This window comes from Hippocampus guttulatus, chromosome 2, assembly GCF_054856545.1.
Source record: "Hippocampus guttulatus isolate MCC_2025c chromosome 2, RoL_Hgut_1.0, whole genome shotgun sequence".
Lineage (NCBI taxonomy): Eukaryota > Metazoa > Chordata > Actinopteri > Syngnathiformes > Syngnathidae > Hippocampus > Hippocampus guttulatus.
In genome coordinates, this window is record NC_141262.1 from 29,743,599 (window position 1) to 29,764,005 (window position 20,407).

General features: G+C 52.5%; 5 protein-coding genes across 12 annotated transcripts; 2 read left to right on the plus strand and 3 right to left on the minus strand.

Annotated features, from left to right (window-relative positions):
- Positions 1-123: 123 nt before the first annotated feature.
- aadat (aminoadipate aminotransferase) lies at positions 124-4,043 on the minus strand. 3 transcript variants are annotated; one of them, XM_086105479.1, is made up of 11 exons: positions 3,221-4,043; positions 2,647-2,815; positions 2,326-2,458; positions 2,184-2,258; positions 1,770-2,113; positions 1,589-1,685; positions 1,321-1,382; positions 1,177-1,241; positions 764-870; positions 574-675; positions 124-492 (listed from the first exon to the last, which is right to left on the minus strand). In XM_086105479.1, exons 1-11 carry the CDS (start codon positions 3,285-3,287, stop codon positions 451-453), a joined length of 1,263 nt encoding a protein of 420 aa, XP_085961605.1. In that variant the 5' UTR covers positions 3,288-4,043; the 3' UTR covers positions 124-450. The 3 variants fall into 3 exon arrangements, with proteins under 3 accessions (XP_085961605.1, XP_085961607.1, XP_085961606.1); XM_086105481.1 differs by lacking the exons at positions 124-492; positions 574-675; positions 764-870 and adding an exon at positions 877-1,045; XM_086105480.1 differs by lacking the exons at positions 124-492; positions 574-675; positions 764-870 and adding an exon at positions 884-1,045 and having other exon boundaries at positions 1,177-1,382.
- Positions 4,044-4,059: 16 nt separating this feature from the next.
- On the plus strand, positions 4,060-8,012 carry ino80b (INO80 complex subunit B). Its single transcript, XM_086105483.1, has 5 exons — positions 4,060-4,321; positions 4,630-4,804; positions 4,877-5,007; positions 5,175-5,347; positions 5,414-8,012. The coding sequence occupies exons 1-5, from the start codon at positions 4,282-4,284 to the stop codon at positions 5,915-5,917; spliced, it is 1,023 nt and encodes a 340-aa protein (XP_085961609.1). The 5' UTR covers positions 4,060-4,281; the 3' UTR covers positions 5,918-8,012.
- On the minus strand, positions 6,412-15,455 carry intu (inturned planar cell polarity protein). 4 transcript variants are annotated; one of them, XM_086105476.1, is made up of 18 exons: positions 15,319-15,454; positions 15,029-15,175; positions 14,143-14,537; positions 13,806-13,891; positions 13,424-13,639; positions 13,234-13,352; positions 12,681-12,773; positions 12,342-12,419; positions 12,095-12,269; positions 10,403-10,456; positions 10,247-10,309; positions 9,984-10,166; positions 8,562-8,654; positions 8,247-8,489; positions 7,416-7,495; positions 7,144-7,321; positions 6,937-7,067; positions 6,412-6,855 (listed from the first exon to the last, which is right to left on the minus strand). In XM_086105476.1, the coding sequence occupies exons 2-18, from the start codon at positions 15,049-15,051 to the stop codon at positions 6,744-6,746; spliced, it is 2,322 nt and encodes a 773-aa protein (XP_085961602.1). In that variant the 5' UTR covers positions 15,052-15,175; positions 15,319-15,454; the 3' UTR covers positions 6,412-6,743. The 4 variants fall into 4 exon arrangements, with proteins under 4 accessions (XP_085961602.1, XP_085961600.1, XP_085961603.1 ...); XM_086105474.1 differs by having other exon boundaries at positions 15,029-15,455; XM_086105477.1 differs by having other exon boundaries at positions 7,403-7,495; positions 15,029-15,455.
- Positions 15,456-16,293: 838 nt separating this feature from the next.
- On the plus strand, positions 16,294-18,324 carry trmt10b (tRNA methyltransferase 10B). 2 transcript variants are annotated; one of them, XM_086105486.1, is made up of 7 exons: positions 16,294-16,711; positions 16,811-16,913; positions 17,034-17,179; positions 17,284-17,460; positions 17,605-17,683; positions 17,756-17,823; positions 17,993-18,324. In XM_086105486.1, the coding sequence occupies exons 1-7, from the start codon at positions 16,577-16,579 to the stop codon at positions 18,236-18,238; spliced, it is 954 nt and encodes a 317-aa protein (XP_085961612.1). In that variant the 5' UTR covers positions 16,294-16,576; the 3' UTR covers positions 18,239-18,324. The 2 variants fall into 2 exon arrangements, with proteins under 2 accessions (XP_085961612.1, XP_085961613.1); XM_086105487.1 differs by having other exon boundaries at positions 16,298-16,711; positions 17,284-17,436.
- On the minus strand, positions 18,249-20,393 carry cxcl19 (chemokine (C-X-C motif) ligand 19). Of its 2 annotated transcripts, XM_086105489.1 has the most exons (3): positions 19,332-20,393; positions 18,724-18,859; positions 18,249-18,518 (listed from the first exon to the last, which is right to left on the minus strand). In XM_086105489.1, the coding sequence occupies exons 1-3, from the start codon at positions 19,381-19,383 to the stop codon at positions 18,389-18,391; spliced, it is 318 nt and encodes a 105-aa protein (XP_085961615.1). In that variant the 5' UTR covers positions 19,384-20,393; the 3' UTR covers positions 18,249-18,388. The 2 variants fall into 2 exon arrangements, with proteins under 2 accessions (XP_085961615.1, XP_085961614.1); XM_086105488.1 differs by lacking the exon at positions 19,332-20,393 and having other exon boundaries at positions 18,724-19,325.
- Between the last annotated feature and the right edge of the window lie 14 nt (positions 20,394-20,407).

The following is a 20,407-nucleotide window of genomic DNA, read 5'->3' on the forward strand; positions in this document are numbered from 1 at the left end:
CCGGCTTGCATCATCCACCCGCCCGGCGCTCAAGCAAATGGCGAGCTCTGGGGGTATCGGTTTTTGCACTTTAAAGATCAACAAACACATTTACATATCAGACAAAGATAACCCAAGTCCAAATATTTGTCACCTGAGTATATTTCATGAACATTCATTTGTAGACTGCTTCGTTGAATTCCTGAGGCCCCACTCAAGTAGCGTGTTACGAGGTGGTCGTCTTGACATCGCGAGTGGACAGCTGTGCTTGAGGTCAATAAATAAGCCTTCATCTGATCAGAAACCAAATCTGTAAAAAGATCCATTTGCGTATGTCTGACATTATTTTCATTGCTTGTGTTTGTTGGGGGGGATACACGAGAAGAGGATCTTGGGAAAAAAAATAATTGCCTATGAAATCGTAATTGCAATGTTGCAATTGGGTGATGTCCCCAAATTGCACATCCCAAGTCAAAGGCCCTCTCTGATGAGATCGGCGAGGCGTCTGAAGGCCTGTTGGCGGGGAAACGGCAGAGAGTCGGTGTTTTGGATCGTGTCGTGCGTGCGTGCGCGTTTTCGCTTGCGCGTGCGTACTTCATCCATCTGCTCAGGCGTGGACAGCGAAAACGCCGCCCTGACGTGAGACGATGGCTCGCTGCTGTCGATGGAGAACACGGCTCCCGGGACCAGCAGCACCTTTGGAGAAGAAAAATAAAAGAAGCGGGACAGGGCGTAAGCACACGCTGCCGGCAAGGTCCACGGCACGGCGTCAGTGCCTGCGCACCTCCTTCTCCAAGGCTTTCTCCACGATGAGCCGGCGGGTGTCGCGGACGCCCGTCAGCTCCAGCCACAGAAACATCCCTGCCGAGGGCGCGTGCCATTTGGCCAAACCTGAATCCCATTGCGCAAAGGTTAGACACGCTTTTCTCCAGCCGGCCATTTGCTTTTCTCCCGTTCGGGGTCGCGGGGAGCGGGCGCCATCAGCGAGCGGTCGCCATCAGCGAGTGTCATGATGCGCGACCGCCACCGGCTCGCTTTTGACTGTTGCGTTCCCCAAATGCCTTTTCTGGTGCATGACATCACATGGAACCAGAGAGAGAGACACACACACACACCTAGCCAAAAGTGGAACTTGTGGTTGCGTCACTCATTCATCATTCAGATCTTTCGGTCGGCTGTGGGTTCTTGGCGTTGTACCTGCGAGCCACTTGTCAGCGGAGCTCATCATGGCGTCCCGCTGCTTTCTGTAGAATTCGATCACCCTGCGGCAAGGCGGAAAAAAAAAAAAAGCGGGATGGCTTCCGATACTCGTCTTTGCCAAACGCTGCGGGGACAACATACCCGTCGATGTGCCGAAGAAAGCCATCTTGGCCCCAGTGGTGCAAGAGCTGCGACACCATGAGCTGCGCAGGAAGGACACCGAGTCGGGATCAAAGCTTTTCCAACCCCAACTTGGACCGCCTGACCAATGCGTCCTCAATATACATTGCACCTCGCCCCACAAAAAAGCGCACGAAGCGATGTGGCCTCCCGTGGTTTTTGTTTTGCGCTTCCATTTGCCATGGCGATGGCAAATGTTGCCGAGGCTTCATCCCAAAAAGCGTCTCACCTGCGTGAAGGTGCTGGTGTGCATGCTGCAGGCCTGGATGTGCAGCACCACCCGCTCCACCAGCGGCTTGGGCCCCGTCACAAAGCCGATCCTCAAGCTGGGGCGGGCAAACGCTGCGTTTAAAAGTCGGCAAAAGGGGCAAAGCCGAGCCCGGCGCGGGGCCCTGACGACCGGGGCTCACCCCGAAGACAGGATCTTGGAGAAGGAGTCCATCCTGACGATGCGGCCGTCCACGTCCATGGAGAGGAAGGTGGGCGCCCAAGGCCTGTCGAACTGCAGGAAGTAGTAGGGGTCGTCCTCCACGATCAGCAGGTCGTACAACCTCGCCAGCTGGTAGATTTCCCTCTTCCTCCGCGCGGTCAAGGATGCCCCGGTGGGGTTCCCCCCGTTGGGGATGGTGTAGAGGACCTTGGGCCTGCGAGCGTCCGACGGGTCCCAACGGGACAAGACCTCCTCGAGGGCCGCCGGAATCATGCCGTGCCGGTCGCTGGCGACGCCGACGATGTTGCAGCCCAGCGGCTGGAGCTGGCTTACGAGACAAAGAGGCACCGGTTGGAGACGCAAAAGTCCCTTCGGGCGGGCCGGACGCTCTTACCGCCGCCAGCGTTCCGGGGTAGGTGGGCGAGTCCAGCAGCACGTCATCTCCCGGGCCGACCAGCATCTCCATTACCTGCCGCACCGCACGGAAGCTGAAACAGCGCCAGATCAAAAACGGGGCGCGGCGGGGCGGCACGCACCTTGCAGAGTCCCTCCTGGCTCCCTGTGGTCACACACACGTCCATCCGTCCCTCCTCGCGACCGGAGGCGGCCGTCGGCGGGTCGTGGAGCCTCTTCTGCAGCTCCTTCATCCACGTCAGCAGTTCGGGGATTCTGCGCCAGGGGTCACACGTTTCCATGAGCTCTCATACGGGCCAAAAGTAACACCGACCTTGAGCGCGCACCGCAACACTGCGAGCGCACCCAAAAAGCTCTCAGCTCAGTCTTGGGGAGTGAGTGATTTGGTGTGTCTGTGTGTGTGGTGTGCGTTGAGAAGAGCGTGACAAGTTGAAGCACGTTACCCATTGGAGGCGGAGTACTGCAGGGCCCTTTTCATGGCCACCTGGTCGAAGGAGACCTCCGGGCCATCCTTGACCTTGATGACGGCCGACTCGAAGGGGAAGGTGTCGGGGTTGGGCGCCCCTGCGGCCAGTGAAATCAGCGATGGGGGCGAGCGCTGCTGCAGCTCCGCTTTGGACCCGCAGCACACCGGGAGAGCCGCAAACAAAGCACATTCATTTGTGCATCCGCAAGCATTCACAACGCTTCACTTTCATTTTGGACTGCATTCTTTAAATATTGCTAGTCTCTAAGTGGTTACTTTTTTGTGCTATGTCTGACTGAATAAGGAACATTTTCTGGCCTTTTCGCCTCGAGCCGCTACTCATCCAATCTGATAGATGTGCTGTCAAAAGAAAACCTCAAGTATGCAACCCCCCCCCCCCCCCACCCCCCCAAAAAAGTCTCTCATGTTGTCAGTATGAGAGAATGTGTGTGGCATTTTGAGAAAAAAAATAATAAATGTCAAAATTGCGCTGTCAATACTTTCCGTGGGCGCTAAACGTTTATCCGTGCATTTATTTTGTGGACACTCACTCAGCATTCTGATGGGCGACGGCTTCCTCGCTGCACTGACAGCCGTGAGGAATCGAGCGTAATTCATGTTTCCCGTCGGCAGTCTTGCTCTGCAAACCACTCACAGGCACTCCAGTCAAGTGTTCCTAATAATGCGACAAGCTTTTTTTAAAACCGCTACAACTTGACAACGCTTGTCATAAAGCGGACATATGAATCCTCGTGAATGACAAGCTCGGGTCGGCACTGAGAAAAGTAAATCTCGTCGTAGGTTTATGACGTCACCGACAAGGCGCGCTTCGCAGAGCTGTCATTTGAGAGCCTCCTGGCGGCGGTTCGTCGAGTACTTCCGGAAACGTCAACCAAATCAACAGTAAATAAATTAAGCACACAAGTCAAGTCCCGTTCGGAAAGGCGGGGCCACGCAAGACACCCTTACAGCAGTGATTCCCAAACTTTTTTTTTTCGAGTTGAGGCAAATATTTCCCCATGGGGGAAAAAAACTCTCACCGCGCCCCACTTTGAGCAACATGATGAGCGAAAAGGGCATACAGTAAACCGGTTTAAATGACATGGGCTTACCTTCTGTCATCTTGTTTGTGTCGCCTGTTACTATGTGTGGATGGCATCGACAAATTGGCAAAAAAGGTTTTCATTCGAAAATCATTGTTTTTGCCAAAGTAATTGACGTGGGTTGTGACCCCGCGCTACACCTGTTGCGAATCACTGGCTGCCAGTGCGAAGTTCATGCAAAAAGCAAGCGCTGCTCGTGCTATGCGTCCCGTTGCCGCGAGAGGGCAGTGAGCGTCAACATGACAGCAAAAATGGACGGAACTAGAGGAAGATGCGTCACTTGTGTGTGTTGTTAGCATTAGCTCGTGCCAGCAAACGGAACTCCAGCCTTTATCTCGTACTCTTTAACGTTGGATCCGCCGATTTCTGAATGCTTTCTGGCCGCCAAATCCCATTTTTATGGTGACCAAATTTAACACTCGGTACGTTGCGGCGCAAGTCAAGTTGACTTATTTTTGAGTGCCTTTGCTGACATGCACTGAAGAGCCTCTGCTGCTGTCGTGATTTCAATGGGGAAAAGGAAAGACGTGGTTCATTCCAGATTTCTCTGTACGTATCGACTCTCTTGACGAGTTTTAATGACCTCCCGCTCAACTTCAGGCAACCCCCCCCCCACCCCCTGGCTGGCCATCTTTAAAACTCGTTCGATAGCTCATTCTTATTCTTTGCCCTTTGACTCAGCATGAGGCTTGCTTTTTAGTTGGACTGCTTCTGGCGCTTTTACTGTCTTCATGATCCATCGGTAGTTGTATCGTTTGTTGTTGTACGCCTTATTTTTGCTCCGCGTGCAGCACTTGGTATACAGCGACGATCGTGATCAAGTGCCCCCCAAAATACAGTTACGTTTTCCCTTGCAGGCGAAGGCGGCTTGGGGCCGCACGGCATGCACAAGCACAAGCATAAAAAACACAAGAGGCACAAGAGGAAACATCACGGCCTCTCCGCGGTGCCGGAGCCCGTCGTCGCCCCTCGGCCGCCCCCGCAGCTGCGACTCAAAATCAAGTTGGGAGGGCAGACGCTGGGGACGAAGAGGTGAGACTGACTGACTGCCACACGTCACGCGCAGGTGGCCACGCCTGTTTCACTGCTGCTTTGACCCTGCAGTGTTCCGACTTTCACCGTGCACCCCGGCGTGGCTTGTCCCCCCTCACCACTGATGATTGTGGAGGATGAGGATGACGCCGAGGAAGATGACGAGCCTTCTGTGCCTCTGGAGCAGTATCGGGCCTGGCTGGGTGAGAACCAGTCTCGCGAACCCCCCAGTGATGATTTTTGACCGTTGACTCTGTAACTTTTCCGCAGCCCTTTGTGTACTGACCGTGTTAACGTAAATGAATGCATAGAACTGTGTTTCTGAATTCCGTGAAGAATGTCTGTGCGCATATGTCATTGTCCGTCTCAGATGAAGACAGCAACATGGCCACGTCTCCTCTGGCCGACGTGGACTCGGACTCCATGTTGGGAGTGCCTGTGGACGAGGAGGAGAGGTGGCTGGACGCTCTGGAGAAGGGGGAGCTCGACGACAACGGCGAGCTGAAGAAGGAGGTCGACGAATCTTTGCTCACGGCCCGACAGGTGAGGAGGAGGAGCTTGCGTGTGTGCGTACGCATTTTTTGCCCACAGACACGTTGTGCTTTTCAGAAAGCGCTACTCCACAAGCAGCAGATCCAGCCCCTCTTGGAACTGCCCATGGGCTACAAGGAGAAGGAGATGACCGCCGAGATGATGCAGAAGCGGGAAGAGCGCGCTCGCAAGCGACGCTTGCAGGCGGCCAAGAAGGCCGAGGAGAACAAGAACCAGACCATCGAGAGACTCACCAAGACCAGCAAGGCCAAGATGAAAAGCACGCGGGAGAAGAAGTCCAAGCAGAGCCAGTGTCCCATGGTCCGCTACGGCGACTCGGCCCGAGGCGTGACCGTCTCCTACCCCGCCGGCGTCCCCGCGCCCGAGGCCGCGCCCCGCGCTGCGCCGCCCGCGGCCCCCGTCGGCTGCGGCGTGAGCGGCTGCTCCAACCCCAAGAAATACAGCTGCTCCAAAACGGGCGTCCCTCTCTGCAGCCTGCGGTGCTACCAGAGGAACTTGCGCTTAGCCCGCAGGACTGGCTCTCGCTCTCCGGACGCGGACAACCGGATGACATCGCTTTGAGAAAAGAAGGCTCGCTCCGACAATTCTCCAAAGGAAAAACAAAAAGTCGCTCGCTTCAAGCGCTTCAGTCGTCCGGCGCAGTTGAAGTTTCCTGTTCAAGCAACACCAAGATAGTGGAAACCTTGGACATGGGAAAGGGCACCATGTGCCCTGCCCCTCCCTTTCCTTGACTGCTTCCTTTTTTTCCTTGCTAGTCAGAGCGCTTGCTTCTAAAAGCTTTTCCTTACCCTATCCGAGCTAAGTGTAAGTGAGCGAAAAGCAATGAAACAGCTGGAAATGAAAACTGAAAATGTTAACCTTTGCGTTGCCCGAGTCAAAACGAAAAGGCTTCGAAAACACGCAAAGCAACAAACTAGCGATTTGACTTCAACTAACAGACGACAAGTCTAGCGACAATGTCCTTTGTTTTTGTCAATTCAGATCACACGTGAGCGTTCATTTTGAAGTATGGCAGTGCGTCCGTGCGGAAGGATGGAAGGAAGGTCAAACAGTCCTTTGAGAAATGAGAAATGGAGTTTATGACACAATACAACACTCGACAAACAACTCTGTCCGACCGCAGCCGTCTTCTACGCCCTCAACGGGTCACCAGCCAGTCGCAGGGCACACCCGTCGACAACCAACAACCATTCGCACGCACTCACAACATGCAACAATTTATCTCCCCCAAAAACTGATACCAAAGCAGAGCATTAAGAAAAAATAACCACCAGCTCTAAAAACAAACAAAAGATCAATGTCAAACCAATCGATCACGACCAATCCCAAAGCCATCAGCACAAAGATCCAATTTTGGCGACCAAATTCTTTGGGTCCAGTCGAGAGGTCACGTGGCCAAACCGAAGGAGAGCCTGAAGGCCGTCTCCACGGGAGCCGGCGGCACCGAGTCATGAAAGCACACGTAGACCTCCTGAGGGACGGGCTCCAGCAGCAATCGCCTGCCCGATGGAAAGAAAGCGGCACGCCTGTCAAACTCCAGCGCGGCGGGACGCTTGCCTTCCGCAGTCGGTCGGACGTACCCGATGACCCAGTAAGTCAGGGTGGGAGCGGCTTTCCTCGAGCTTGTCCCGTTTTCGGGTACATACTGGAACAGGACTCCGTGCTCTTTGACGCGGCTCGCGCCCCGAGGCCTCTCTGCCGACGGCTGGTCCTGGAGGGGAAAAAGGTCACGCCCCAAAATAATAACAATTCGCGCTCGTGGGCGTGACCAAGGCACGGATGCGTACCTGCGCCGGCATGTTCTCTTTGAACAGCGCCCGAATGGACAGGCAGCAGCGGTAAAAGTTGCCGATCAGGGACGGGGGGATGGATCCGCCGAGCTGAGCCTCCTCCACCGGCGTGGGCGCGATGAAGATTCCCCGGACCGTTTCCACCAGCACGTAATGGAACAGGACGGCGCTCAGCCTGCGGCGCACACGCGACGGAGACGCGGTCAGTTCGGCCCGGGCGGGATGTGGACGCGGGTGAGAAAACGTGAGGACACACAAACTTGGCGGACATTTGGTCTGGGTCCCTCCGACGGCGAGTCTTCATGAGCGTGCCCAGGTGGAACGGCGTCGAGGGCTTCGTCCGCTGGATCTGACGGAAACAAATGCGACAAGCGAAATCCGGGCGGGCTATGTATGCGCTTGCTTTCTGTTGTGTCATTTCGTGACTGAAAGCAGGGTGGTACAGAGCAGTCTCCTTTTTTTTGTGGGGGGGGGGGGGGGGTGGGTGTGGACCAGCAACAGATTTTGCTTTTTCGTAAATTACAGGAGTCTTCCAAAAACCTTTCATGAGGATTAACGGGGTATGAAAGGCCATTTCGAGGAAAAGTGTCAAGTTCAAGTTCTTTTTGAACTTTTCGCCCGCTCCTACCAAACATTTTGGCTCATCCCACAAAGGAAAAAGAAAAAAATCTAATCAACTCAACTCGGCACCAACTGGTAACTTGACTCTTACTAAAAATCCTCCTTTTTCAATTTTGTCCTTCTTGTTTGAATTTCCACGAAAATTGAATTTTCAATGCAATTCATTCAAAAGAATTGAACAATGAAACTTTTTTTTTTGGTTCCTTCATGCATACAAAAACGAAAGAGATGAATGACAGGCACAACATTTGACTTTGTGTGATACTTTAGCCTTTAGTAGTGAAGTTTATAGCAGTGAGAAATATCTGCAATAATCCACTGATTTTTCTGCTTTTGGGGGTGGGGGGGCTTCAGTGTCATTGCCTTTAGTTTGCGTTGAAACGCGTTAAAAAATGGTCTGCCTTTTGCTGATTTCAAAAGCAAATGGTGTCCGATGAATCGTCGGGGTCCGATTTCCAACCCTTCGATGCGATCGTTACCTTGAAGATGCCTCCGCTGGCATCAGGCGAGTCCTGTCGCCCAGCCAGGATCTTGGCAGGAGAACCCGAGCCGGTGTCGGCGTAGACCTCGCCGCCCCGATCTCGGGACTTCTCCCGACCCAGCCCGTCCAGGCCAGTTTGCGGTAACCAGTCGGCGCAGAACAAGCGCGGAGCGGCGGCCGCGCTTAGGCGTTCTTCGACGGCCTCCTCCAGGGTCTGCAGTCGCAGCAGCGCGGCCGTCACCTGCGGCCGCGGCGTCGGTTTAGGGTTCTGCCAGCAATGCGCAAGCCATCATGTTGCTGCGAGCGGCCGCACCTGGTCCACATAAACGCGGTCGGGTCCCAGACACGCATCGTAATGCGCCGCGCGGCCGCCGGCTTCCAGCAGCACGCACAGCCGCCAGCACCTCTGGCAGGACAGGACGCACACAGCCACTCTTATGAACTGTCCGCGTCAACGTGGATGACATTCCCTCAATAACCCAAAACCCACAAACATGAAAATGTCTTCCCTTTTGCACTGCTGCTTACACTGAGGCCATTCTGGGTCAGATCGGAGCTGCGTGTCCTCACATGGCGTTTCGATTGATCAGTGCGTTCAACCGAGGAAAAGGGCGGGATTTTTTGAAACCGTGAAAGTCTATGGTCTGCACTGAATGCATTTTTTTGGAGACATTGGTGAACAATGTTCAAGAGGGAGCTTGAAAGAGTGCGACCAAGTGTCGATGGTTGCATTACATTAGCGATGGCAGCTTTTGATGCGCCGTCAATGAAAATGCAGTTCCGCTCTGTTGGCTATGCGCTTGCTCCAATACTCTAATATAGGGGGCACACAGACAAACGACCATCCGCGCTCACACTCACACCTCGGGACAACTTAAGAGTGTTTAACCAGCCTGCCGTGCATGTTTTTGGAATGTGGGAGAAAACCGGAGTACCCGGAGAAAACCCACACGGGCCCAAGGAGCACATGCAAACTCCACACAGGAAGGCCGGAGCCGGAATCGAACACTGCACCTCTGCACCGTGAGGTCGACGCTCGAACCACTCCATCACAGGGCCGCTGCGGCTAGTTATAAGAGAAGCTAACCGCTTACAACCAAGCTAGCTATCACAATGATAACTAGAGGCTAGCTAGCTGGCAAGTTATAAGAAAGCTAACTCGTGACTCACTAGCTACTTATTAATTAACTAATGCAAAAAAAAAACCATTGTTCTTTTGGATGAGAAAGCCGAATGATCCTCCGTTTGTCACTTGCATTGCTAACCACATGCGATTGATCAACAACTGCCGCTTTGCTGTGCTATGTTCGTCTCGGGCTAGCGATTCGAGAAATGGTGGCGCGCTATTGTACTCTCGACTCTTAATTGTACTGTGTAATAAAGTAAACTACGTATTCTCATTCTGCAACGCTTTTTCTTCTTCTGTGCAGACGTACGGCAAGACCCAAACGAATACATGAATTGCCTGCAAGCTCATGGATGACATGAATTGACAAAGACAAAAATGAAGGACCTTGGGCTAACGAATCGTTTCAGTTACTTTCATCAACGTACGATGTCGTTGCAGTCTCCCCCCAAATTTTAGCGATCCCGAACTTGAATAACCTCGATGCCAATTCGGGAACATACAGCGGCGTGAAAATCAGTCCGAGGGATTTTGCACGCACGCTCAATTGGAGGCATTCGAGGCATTTCTGAGTGGATGAGCTCCATCGACAGTCAAAAGTGGACTCACCAGAGCCACGATGAGGAGGAAGTGGCGCGCGGGACGGGAGCCCTGAAGAAAGACCTCCCGCCAGACGAGCGGCTGGCCCACGCCGCGCCGGGATATGGCGGGAGGCGGCGGGTCGTGGTGCCGCATGTACAGACACGCGTCCAGCAGGTCCTCTTGGGGGAGATGGTTGGCGATCAGGTGGGACTGTCGGTGACAAGTCCGAGCGTTTCCACTTGCCGGACCACTTGGGAGGAAAGAAGCCACCCGCGGACGCTTCCACTCACCTTGTAGAAGAGACAAGAGCCCAGGATCCCGTAGAGGCGCCTCAGACCAAAGAAGTCTTCTGACTGACGAGCGCGGGGGGGTGAGTGGGAGCATGCCGAGTGAATTTCCACGAGTGACAACCCCAAAAAATGCAGCAAAAAGGCACCCCAGCTCACCATTTCTCCAAAATCCGAGGCCTCAAGGTCAGTGAGAACCGAGTCCACGTCTGTCTGTCGAGACACCACAAGTTCCACGGTCATGATGAGAAAACAAGTCCAACGTTCAGACTTCCACAAAGTATTTCAAAACTGACAATGAAGCACTAACATGTCACCCCCCCCCCAAAAAAAAAATCACTAAAAGCAGGAGAATCATATCTATTTTTATTTATTGAAAATAACGGTCATGTGGGACATTATTATGATTTCATCTTCTTCCTGATACAACAGAATGTCATTCTGGCGGTTGAACCCTTTGACAGGGGCGCTTTGTGGGGGGCTATTCAGCACAAATCCTGCAGCGCGTACACTTGAAAAAAGAGCCTGTTCTCTTGACATTCTCTTTTTTTATGTTTTACAGGAAACTCCCGTTCATCACAGGTTCTATGTTTGCATTTTATTTCGTTCTGACACGCGTTTATTTTGGGTGTGATTCCATTGTCAGCCATTAGGTGGTGACACCCTTCAGTTTGGCACTGTGTACGTTTGAAAGAAGTTTGAAAAGACAAAAGGGTTTCAACTACAGCTGTCAGTTTAGCACGTTTTTATTGGCATTAATATAAATGAATTTTAACGGGATAATTTTTTTTCCCGCGAGATTAACGCGGTACGCATCACAGCGGATGTCACGTTGCTCTATAAATAAACCAAAACAACAGAACGTGGAAGGTTACCGTGTTCCACGTCCATATAAATAATGGGGGTGGAGCTTCTCTGGGTTCGTCTGACAGCGACTGTGCGCTGAGGCACGTCGAGAGTTCAGCGGTGCAGTGGTAGCGACCACACTGAAAATAAAACGTCTCCAGTGTTGTCATCGAACCAAGTGTAGTCATCCGAAATGATGTCTACACAAAACCATAGAGAGACTTCCACGCAAGAAGGACCAACACAATCAACATCGCCTGACTGCTGCGTTCAAAGCAAACTTGAGAAAAACGAAGTATGCAACCATGGCTTAAATCCACTATAGGCTGAGTACTAGTTGACCTTAGATGCGCACTTTATAATGTTATATTGCTCTGTTTTGATTCCATAAAAAGAGCTGTTAAAGCAGCTGTTGTGTGGCAAGATATTTTTTTCACTGTTGTTGATGGACAGTAATATTGTGTGAGAGATTGTGTGTGAATAACTGCTCCAAGTGAAAAATGTTCATGTAAAATTGAAAATCGAAATGATTTCAGTAAATATTTGCATTTTGCACATAGAAAACGGATTCATGATTCCATGTTGACAAGAGCATTAAAATGGGGAAAAATAGGACAAAAAAATATAAAAGGAAATTCAGAAACGATAAAAAATGCGTGAGTAATCACGATTAATTTTCAGCTAATTTGAGTTAATTATGACAGTTGCGTTTTTAATTAGATTCAATATTTTAATCGTTTCACAGCTCTAGTTTCAACCATACAAAGCATACCGTACTTTTTTTTTTTCCAAGTGCGGTCGCATTATTTGGTGTTCAAGGACCTTCAAAGAAAAAAGACAAAGGCTATGCCTGCAAAGGAGGTGGGATTTCTGCATCATGTACTAATTATTTTGACAACACAGCGCAAACTCATGTCATGAAAGGATTGCGGTGCTTTGTGGAGCTGGAAGAGTCAAATGGCATTTCAGTTGCTTTCAACGGGGACCACCGGCGCAATCACTCACTTTGACTCGTACAGGCAGCGCGAGCCAGCGCACAGCCGGCAGCCCATCCAGGAAGATGCTCCCACGGTTGTCGGTGGGCGGAGCCAAGGGGGAATCGGACGGCCGCATGAGCCGCAGGAAGAACAAGCGGAAGAAGCGGTCCAGCTGCGGCGTGTGCTCGGTCCTTCCGAAGGCCCTGCGGAGGCCCGGCGATCAAACGCACCGCCGAAAGGCGAGACGCGTCGCGCGCTTGGCACGCGTGACCGACCTGGCCAAGGATCCGTACATGACTCGTAACGTCCGCACGGCATCGCCCACCAGCGTCTGCAGGCACGGCAAAGGAACCCTGGAAGGAAAGTTGACGCCCTTCAGAGACGCTCGTCGCCAGAGCACCGGCCAGGAACTCGGACTGGGAATTGTGATCCCCCCCCCCCCCTCTTAGTATTGTAATTGAGGATGTGATTATTTTACTCAAGCATATCTCTCCATTCCTTATTTTTAAACACACACACACACACACAAGCGATTAAGGAACCCGCCGACGAACCGAGATGAATTAGACGACTTGCCCAGCCCTGCCAGGAGCCGGCGCGCAGCGGCCACGTACCTTTCAGCAGGAAGTCCAACCACCAGCAGGGCATCGTCTTCCTTCCAGTAGCCCACGTGCACCAGATGATTGTCCGGCAACAGCAGCGTTGAGCTACAGGAGCGGTCAAACGCGGGGGACAAGAGCGGCTTGAGTGAACGCGTCAAAAGGCGCACGAGCTTGACCGGTGCAAAGTGATCGGAACGTACGAGTCCGGTCCCAAAGTAGAAGCGATTGTCAAATGATGGTAACGGTCAACAAATCACCTCAACGGTTTGGGTCCGGAATATACGAAAGAAATGCTGATTAAAATATAAACCCAGTTGAGGTCCGAAGACGTGTATCAATTAGTGGAGATTCAAAGTAAACACGGTGAGGCAGCAACGGGCTGTTATGCCGCACGCACAGACAGCAGAATAAGCCGCCAACGGCAGTGAAGTCAGCTCCGAGTGTCAATGCTTTTCTTTGGAAAGGCTCCTTTCAAAGTTGTGTTTGAGGAACAGTCGAGTCCCTTTGTGTTGTGAAAGATGCAACGGCAAAGCAGCTGCCTTGCCAAGTCTGGTGCCCGCAGTACCTGACGACGTGACCTCCCGTGACACTGTCCAGCATGTCGCACAGCGTCATGAAGATTCCCCTGGCGCCCTTGAGCCGCGCGGCCGTCTCAGACGCCGGGTACTGGTACAAGATCTCCTCCTGCGCACACCAGAGCCCAGAGCGCCGTCTTTTCACAGACACGCCGACACGAGACGCGGCTCCGGACAGACCTCCAGATGGACCTCGTCCCGCGGCGACTTGGCATCCATTTGCAGCGACAGGTACATGAGCGCGTGCGGGACGCCGCCGACGGCCGTCTCCGGCCAGGACGCGTCCTCCCCGGGCAGCAGGCGCACCGGTGGGACGACGGGGACGGAGGCCGTGGCCGGGCAACCCGGTCCGGAGGCGCCGCCCGGATTGGTGGGCGTCGCCAAGGTCAGCCTCACCTGAAGGAGGGCGAGATACTTCTCAACAAGCGACACGGAAACTTGAAAAACGACGCGGGGGAAATAAATGGCTGGGCGCCCCGCCCCTTTGCACGCAACTGAGCCAAGGGGGTAACGAAGCCTTTCGTTTGGAAAAGTAGCTGTGTGGATGCAGTTGGCCTCACACCTGAGTCGGCCCCAAAACCGACGCCAGAACTTGCTCGATGTTCTCAGCGCTCACCTCCACGTCGTCCACGGCAACAAGAACGTCGCCTACAGGGAACATAAAAGTCGACGGCTCTCAGGAAACGAGCCGAGCAGGTTCAGGCCTCATCGGCCTACTCTTAATGAAGCTACCAAGCATAGGATTTTAAAAGTCACTAAAGTAAGAGTGCGAGATAAATTCAACAGATACCGACAAGTCCGCTTAAACATCAAATTTTGCCGATCCTTAACTTGAAGAACTTTTCTTTCCAGATTCACGTTTATAATGCTGATCCCAAAGGCGCCCGTTTTCACCTCACCAATGAGGACACGGCCGCACTTGCTCGCTGGGCTGCCGGGAATCAGCCCGTGCACCGTCAGTCTTCCCTCCCGTCCAACCGAGGCACCGTCCGGCTGACACGGCAGACGCAGCACACCCAGCAAAGACTCCAGCAGAGGGAGCGCAGCCGAGCCGCCGAGACGTTTGGGGTTGAGGTAAACCAACACGGTCTTCAGCTGCGTCTTGTAGGGGGACACCCAGGGTATCGAGTCTTCCCTCGCGCCTCCTCGATTGCGGGACTCAAGCCGCTTTCTTCCCGAGATCCGAGGCAGCGTGCTTTGGACGAGCGCCGCCTCCTCTTCTCCCTCGCTCAGCTCCAAATAGAAGAGCTTGCCGTTTGTCTGCGCGTTGTCCAGCCATTTGGGTTCCGGTTCACTGGAACAACATGAGATCATTTACACTTTGGAACAGTGATAGTAAACTACATCTACCCGACATCCCAATGCTTCTGAACAGACAATCAATCGATCAATCAATTAATTAATTAACCGGGGGGAGTGGGGGATCACTGATGATGCACATTTTGAATTGTGCCACATTATTTACTTCATGGACGACTTGGAATTTTCAGCTTCAGACGTTATGAATATCATTTGTTACCGGGTAAATATAATGATCATTGTGCCAAATGGAAAGGCAGTAAGCCCTCCTCCGGAATTAGTTACGACATGAAAATGGTTTTCACAACTTCAAATGGGAAAACGAGCGAATATAAGACATTACTACTTGTATGAATTTTCTTTTTTTTGTCTGTGCCCCATTGTGTGTGAATTTGAAATGCACCTTTGTCTATACTTTATTTAGTTTCGTTTTTTTTAATTCCTTTTTCCTGCAAGAACGCCCGTTTTGATTGTCTTGCTTCTTACTCGTTCGGTGACGTATCCGGCATGTTGTCCCCGCGAGGTCCGAACAATCAACAAAACAAGAGGCCAGCGCCACCCGCCATGCCGTAGAAAGAGCTTCCTCGGAGTGCGGCGTCCAAGGTGGACACTGCGCAGGCTTCTGAAGTCTCTCTTTTGGCAGACAAAACACTCAAGAACTTGGACTCGTTTCAAATTATCCAGTCACGCCTTGAACATTAAACTGGGTCATATATATATATGACGTCATCGTCAGGCATAACTGCTTTATTATGAGTAAAAAAACAAATAATCACCGCAAAATGGCCTAAAATGTCCTTCTCATGCGCCTCCTCGTGAAATCTAAACGAAATGTCCGACGTAATCCTGGCAGTTTGTCTGACATTCCTATCCAGTGTTGACACATTGAAGTTGACTCTTGTCCTGCTTCCGGTGCACCGGTTTTAACTTCCCAGGAGGAACATAAGTCGTAACAATTATGAACGTCGTCTTTTTTACTCCTAAAGTATAATACTGTTTTGTATTCAGAAAAAAAGATTGGATTTTGACTAAATAACGGCAGTTACTCGTAAAATTAAAGAGGAAGACCTTTTTAAAACGTAACACAATTTCGGTTTGTCTGGCTATCGGTTACCTGATTGGCTGAGGCAGCTGGTGACACGTCCTCTACTTGCGACAATCACGTTGTCGAAGAATTGATTTGGTTCGGGTAGAGATGAAAAAACGCTTCCTTTCCACCATATGAAAGGACGGCGCTGTTTAAAATGACTTCGACCCCACTTCTCCTGAGTTTTTTTAAGATCAAGGAATATCGTTGTGAAGCCCTTTGATACATTTTATGATTAAGGGCTATAGAGGGCTCCGTCCTTTTAGCAATTACCCACAATGCACTACCGGCGGCCATATTGGAGGGCTGTTATAAAGAAGCCATACACGAAGTCTAGGCCTCCAATATGACCGCCGGTAGTGCATTGTGGGTAATTGCTAAAAGGACGGAGCCCTCTATATAAGTATATTTGACTTCACTTGAAATGTTGGAATTTGCTAATAAATGATGGAAACTTGTTTCTAATATTATTTCTGTTTGTGTGGAACCACACCTTTCCTCTTGCTTTGAACGTATATTTCTTCACATATAACAGTGTTATTACAATTTCTTTAAATTAATTTTAGCGTGAACCTCAAGCGTTTTGGCGCAGTCTGTGGACTACATCGGTGTTCTGTTGTTTGAAACGTTGCTGCCGAAAGGAATTGTGGGTAAGATTCAATCGTAAGGTTTGATCGGGAGTAACCTACGGTAAAAGCTGCTTAAAGGTCGCACGCAGCCACCTTTCCGGAGCCTTGGTAGAACTCGAATGACGCTATGCTTCAAGTACTTCCGGTTCATCTCACCCGGATAGGATAGGATAGGATGGAATAGGAAATGAATTTTCCGAGGCAAAAAAAAACCCCGAGGTTTCGAAGAGGGCGCCGGTGTTGTTGTTTGACTTGTTTTCATCTGTCAAGTTCGATTTCGAATACGACAACTATTTATGCTCAGTCTAGCACGCGAAAATGACGGAGATTGTATCAGAGTCGAGCGAACAGCAGACAAGTGGAGTTTGGGAGATGATGGAGCTGCTGGACATCGACGTGCTGGAGGAGGAACGAGCGGAGGAGCCGGAAGATGCGCCGCAGGCCCCCCTTTCAGTAAATATAGCAGCGATGACCGTGCTGGTTCCCCTCCGTTCGCCGCCGCGGGTGTTTGGCAGTTGATGACAGAAGCTTGTGTGCCGTGTGCGTGGTCAGAAGAACGCGTCGAGGAAGCAGCGGCACTGGGAGAGGACGCTGGCTGCCAGGAAGAGCAAGAGAAGAGAGGAGAAACGCAGGAGGAGGCTCAATCGGCACTCGGGTAAATTTTTGAGATTGTAAATTTCCCCAGTGTGGGACAAATAAAGGATATCTTAAAGACGGCAGCAAACAAAAGCGCACGCTCGCTCCTCTCCCAACGTCTTTTTGTGTGTCTGAAAAGAAAAAAAAGAAGACGAAGACGCGGCGCACCGTCAGCTCACCAAGCGGGACGCGAAGGCCGCCACCCGAGAGCGTTTGGCCGAGGCTCGCGTCAGTGGCCTCAAAGTGTGCATTGACCTCAGCTTTAGCCACCGCATGTCCTACAAGGTGCGCGCAACTCTCTCGGGCTCTCTCGCGTGCAATGGATTCCGGGAGCCTCGTTGGGGAACGCCCGCCCGAAATTTGACGCGGTCGCGCGTGTTGTGCCGCAGGAGACGAGCCGACTGGCAGCTCAGTTGCGACGGCTGTACGGATCCAACAGAAGGGCGAGCAAACCCTTCCGTTTGTTTCTGACCAGCCTTCGGGAGGACAGTCGCCTCCTGGCCGAGTGCGTGCGCATGAACGACGGCTTCCTCAACTACGCCGTGAGTCGCCGTCACGGAGCAGAGGTCGGACTGGCCGAGGCTTTGGCTCCGCGTCTTCACCAAACCTTGTTTCTCATGAATGTCGAGTCGAAGTCAAAGTGTCGAAGCTTCGACTGAGTTTTGACCAAGCGAGTCTGCGAGTGTGACGATTGCCGTTCCTCCTCACAGCTGGAACGAACGGAGCAAAGCTGCCTGGACGTTTTCCCTGCAGAAAGCGTCGTCTACCTCTCGCCCGACGCCCAAGAAGGTTGTTGAGCGGGAAGGTCGCTTGCCGAAGCCCCGGGCGGCCGCGCTCAACACTTCCGATGTGTCCTTTCAGCTTTGGAGCGAGTGGACGGCGACACGGTGTACGTCCTCGGAGGCCTCGTGGACGAAAGCGTGCAAAAGGTGGACCGAACCTTCTTTGTTTGTCTGTTTCGACAGCCCTTGAGGAGCAACCGCAAATGAAACAAAGTGCTGTTCTTTGTCGGGTAGAACGGGCGGCGCGACTTTGATGTCTCGCTCGGCATGTTTTTCCATTTCTAACGAAGGTTATTTGATGTTGACCCGGTTGCAGGCGCTGAGCCTCTCCCGGGCCGAAGAGCTGGGCGTCCGTGCGGCCAGGCTCCCGATAGACGAACACATGCAGAAGACGCCCAACGGCAAGAACTTCCACTCCAAGATCTTGGCCGTCAATCAAGTCTTTGACATCATGCTGGCCGCGTACGACACGGGCAGCTGGACGCTGGCGCTCGACAAGTGCTTCCCCCGGAGGAAAGGTTATGCGGTCGCACCGCAGGGCCACCTCGCCAGCAGCGAATGAAGACACGTGGTTCTCACTTTCAACACTTTAGTTTTTTTAATTTGAGCTCCTGCCGGCGAATAAAAATCGGAACATTTGCTTGACGAGCTTTCTGGTATGCTGTCTAACTTTTGATGAGTCGCGTCAATCTTCACAAAAGCAAGCCGGCCCTCACGCGGGCCTCCGGGAAATGACGGCGGCCCGCCGACGGAGCTGCTTCTCGAGGACAAAGTGAAGCAGCTTCTTCACCCACCACGACCGAGGGTCCAGGCAGACGCGCTCGCCGCTCACCAGGGTGGCTCTGGCCCGAAAGATGGACATCAAAGTGCACGGTGACGTTGATTCGGGGTGGGGCAAAATATCACCATGTACCGCGTTCTTTTCCTATCCTGATATTATTGACTTTAAACTAGAGCGCTAAATGTAAAGGAGCCCCGGATGAGTCCCTTGCGGCACTCCCGCGAGGAGGTTCTCGGCCGCCGCGTGTAAAGAGTTACCGTACTCACATGATCTCGGTCTGCGTGCAGTGCGGCCCCTCGGGGACCAACTTGATGCTCCGCAAACTGTCCGGCGGGATGATCCTGGTCTCCGTGCGCAGGCAGCCGCAGCGTGTGTTGTAGTCGCGGTTGATGGGCGGCAGGCCTGTGGTGCAGATTCGACAGTGATTTGGGAAGAAACCCCTCACCAAAACCCAACAATCGTTTTCCAGCCCGCTTTTCCTCATACGGGTCGCGGGTGAGCCGCAGCCGATCCCGGCTCATTTTTTTGGGGGGGGAGTGGTGAGAGTCGAGGTACGCCTTGGACCGCTTGCCAGTCAACCCCGGGGCACGTCGGCAGCCCTCTGCTCCCCAAAGGAAAATCTGCAGTGCTCACAGAAATGTGGGATTGTTTAAAAAAAAAAAAAATTGATGCGAAAAAGTTCTTTGAATTCAAGTTTCAGGAAATGGAAAAAGGGATATTTGGCAACCAAACTAGATCCAGCAGTGAAATTGAGAATAGGGCATCCAGAAATTGATTCGACAGCTCGAAGGACAATTTGTGTGTTTTTGGAATGAGAAGGAAGCCGAAGCGCTTGCCGTTTGCGAACCGAGCGCAGAGGAAGAAATTCTCTTACCACTACCGACGGCCAGCAGGCTCCCGAAGGCGAGCAGGGCGCGGAGCTCCATGGCGCCGACTCCAAGGCGTGTCGGCCGCCGGCCTTCCCGCCGCGCTATTTGAGCGCCGAGAAAGTCACGTGAGCGCTCGGACGGCTCCGCGTGCGGCGAGTCGTCACGGGACGACGGCAGGCCGGGAGAAGGCCTCCTTTCAAGTTGAGCGCCGCGGCAGCACCTCGGGGAGGACTCGGACCCCGGCCTGAAAGTTTCACTTCCTCCTCCTTCCCCCTCCCGGCAAAAATACCACCGACAACCCCCTGACTCGACCCGAAAGAGGAAAAACGGTCACCAGATGAAGCAAGCCAACAAAAACAAAGCGAGGAATTTCCTCTGTTTTGTTTTTGTCCAAATGCTTTGTGACGATTTTTTTCCTCTGTCGATTACAAACAAAGATGCTTGTGCTTTGTACTCCTCATGGGGGTAAACGAGGCCCGCTGCTTTTTTCAAGCTTCGCGGATGACGTGGTGACATAAACAAGCTCTTCCCGATGCGGCGACGGCGTCTGCTTTCCTTTTCTGCAACACGCGGCTTCGTTTTGCTGGCGCACGCCAACGAGCTTTCAGAAGGACACTTGAGGCGGAGTATTTTAAGCCTGAAGTGCTTGTCTGGGGTAACAAGATAGCAGGCAAGCGGGAAGCCGCAGATGATGTTTAGCGCGTCCTTCGCGTCAAGTCATGGTGGATGCTTCCGCAAAAATTGAGTGAGCCCCCCCAACTGCAAATTCCTGTCCGTGCCTTCTACTGGTCCCCCAAGCCAAGTATGTGTAGTCCCGCGAGTGCTTTTCCACCCCCGCTTATTACCGTGTTGGATATACGAGCGGCAAGTTTCACATCCTTATTCTTGTCGACCCCGCAGTCAGTCCCGGCGGGCCTTGTGGACTCATGACAAGCGGTGACGAGCGGGTCAGAAGCGCGGCTCCATCATGCAAAGCCTCAAGGGAAACGAACCTCATGACTTCAAACAAGGACCTTCAGATCACTCACAAAGCGGTCCTTTCCTTCACCGCTCCGCTCGCCAAGTCGGAAGACGTCACCGG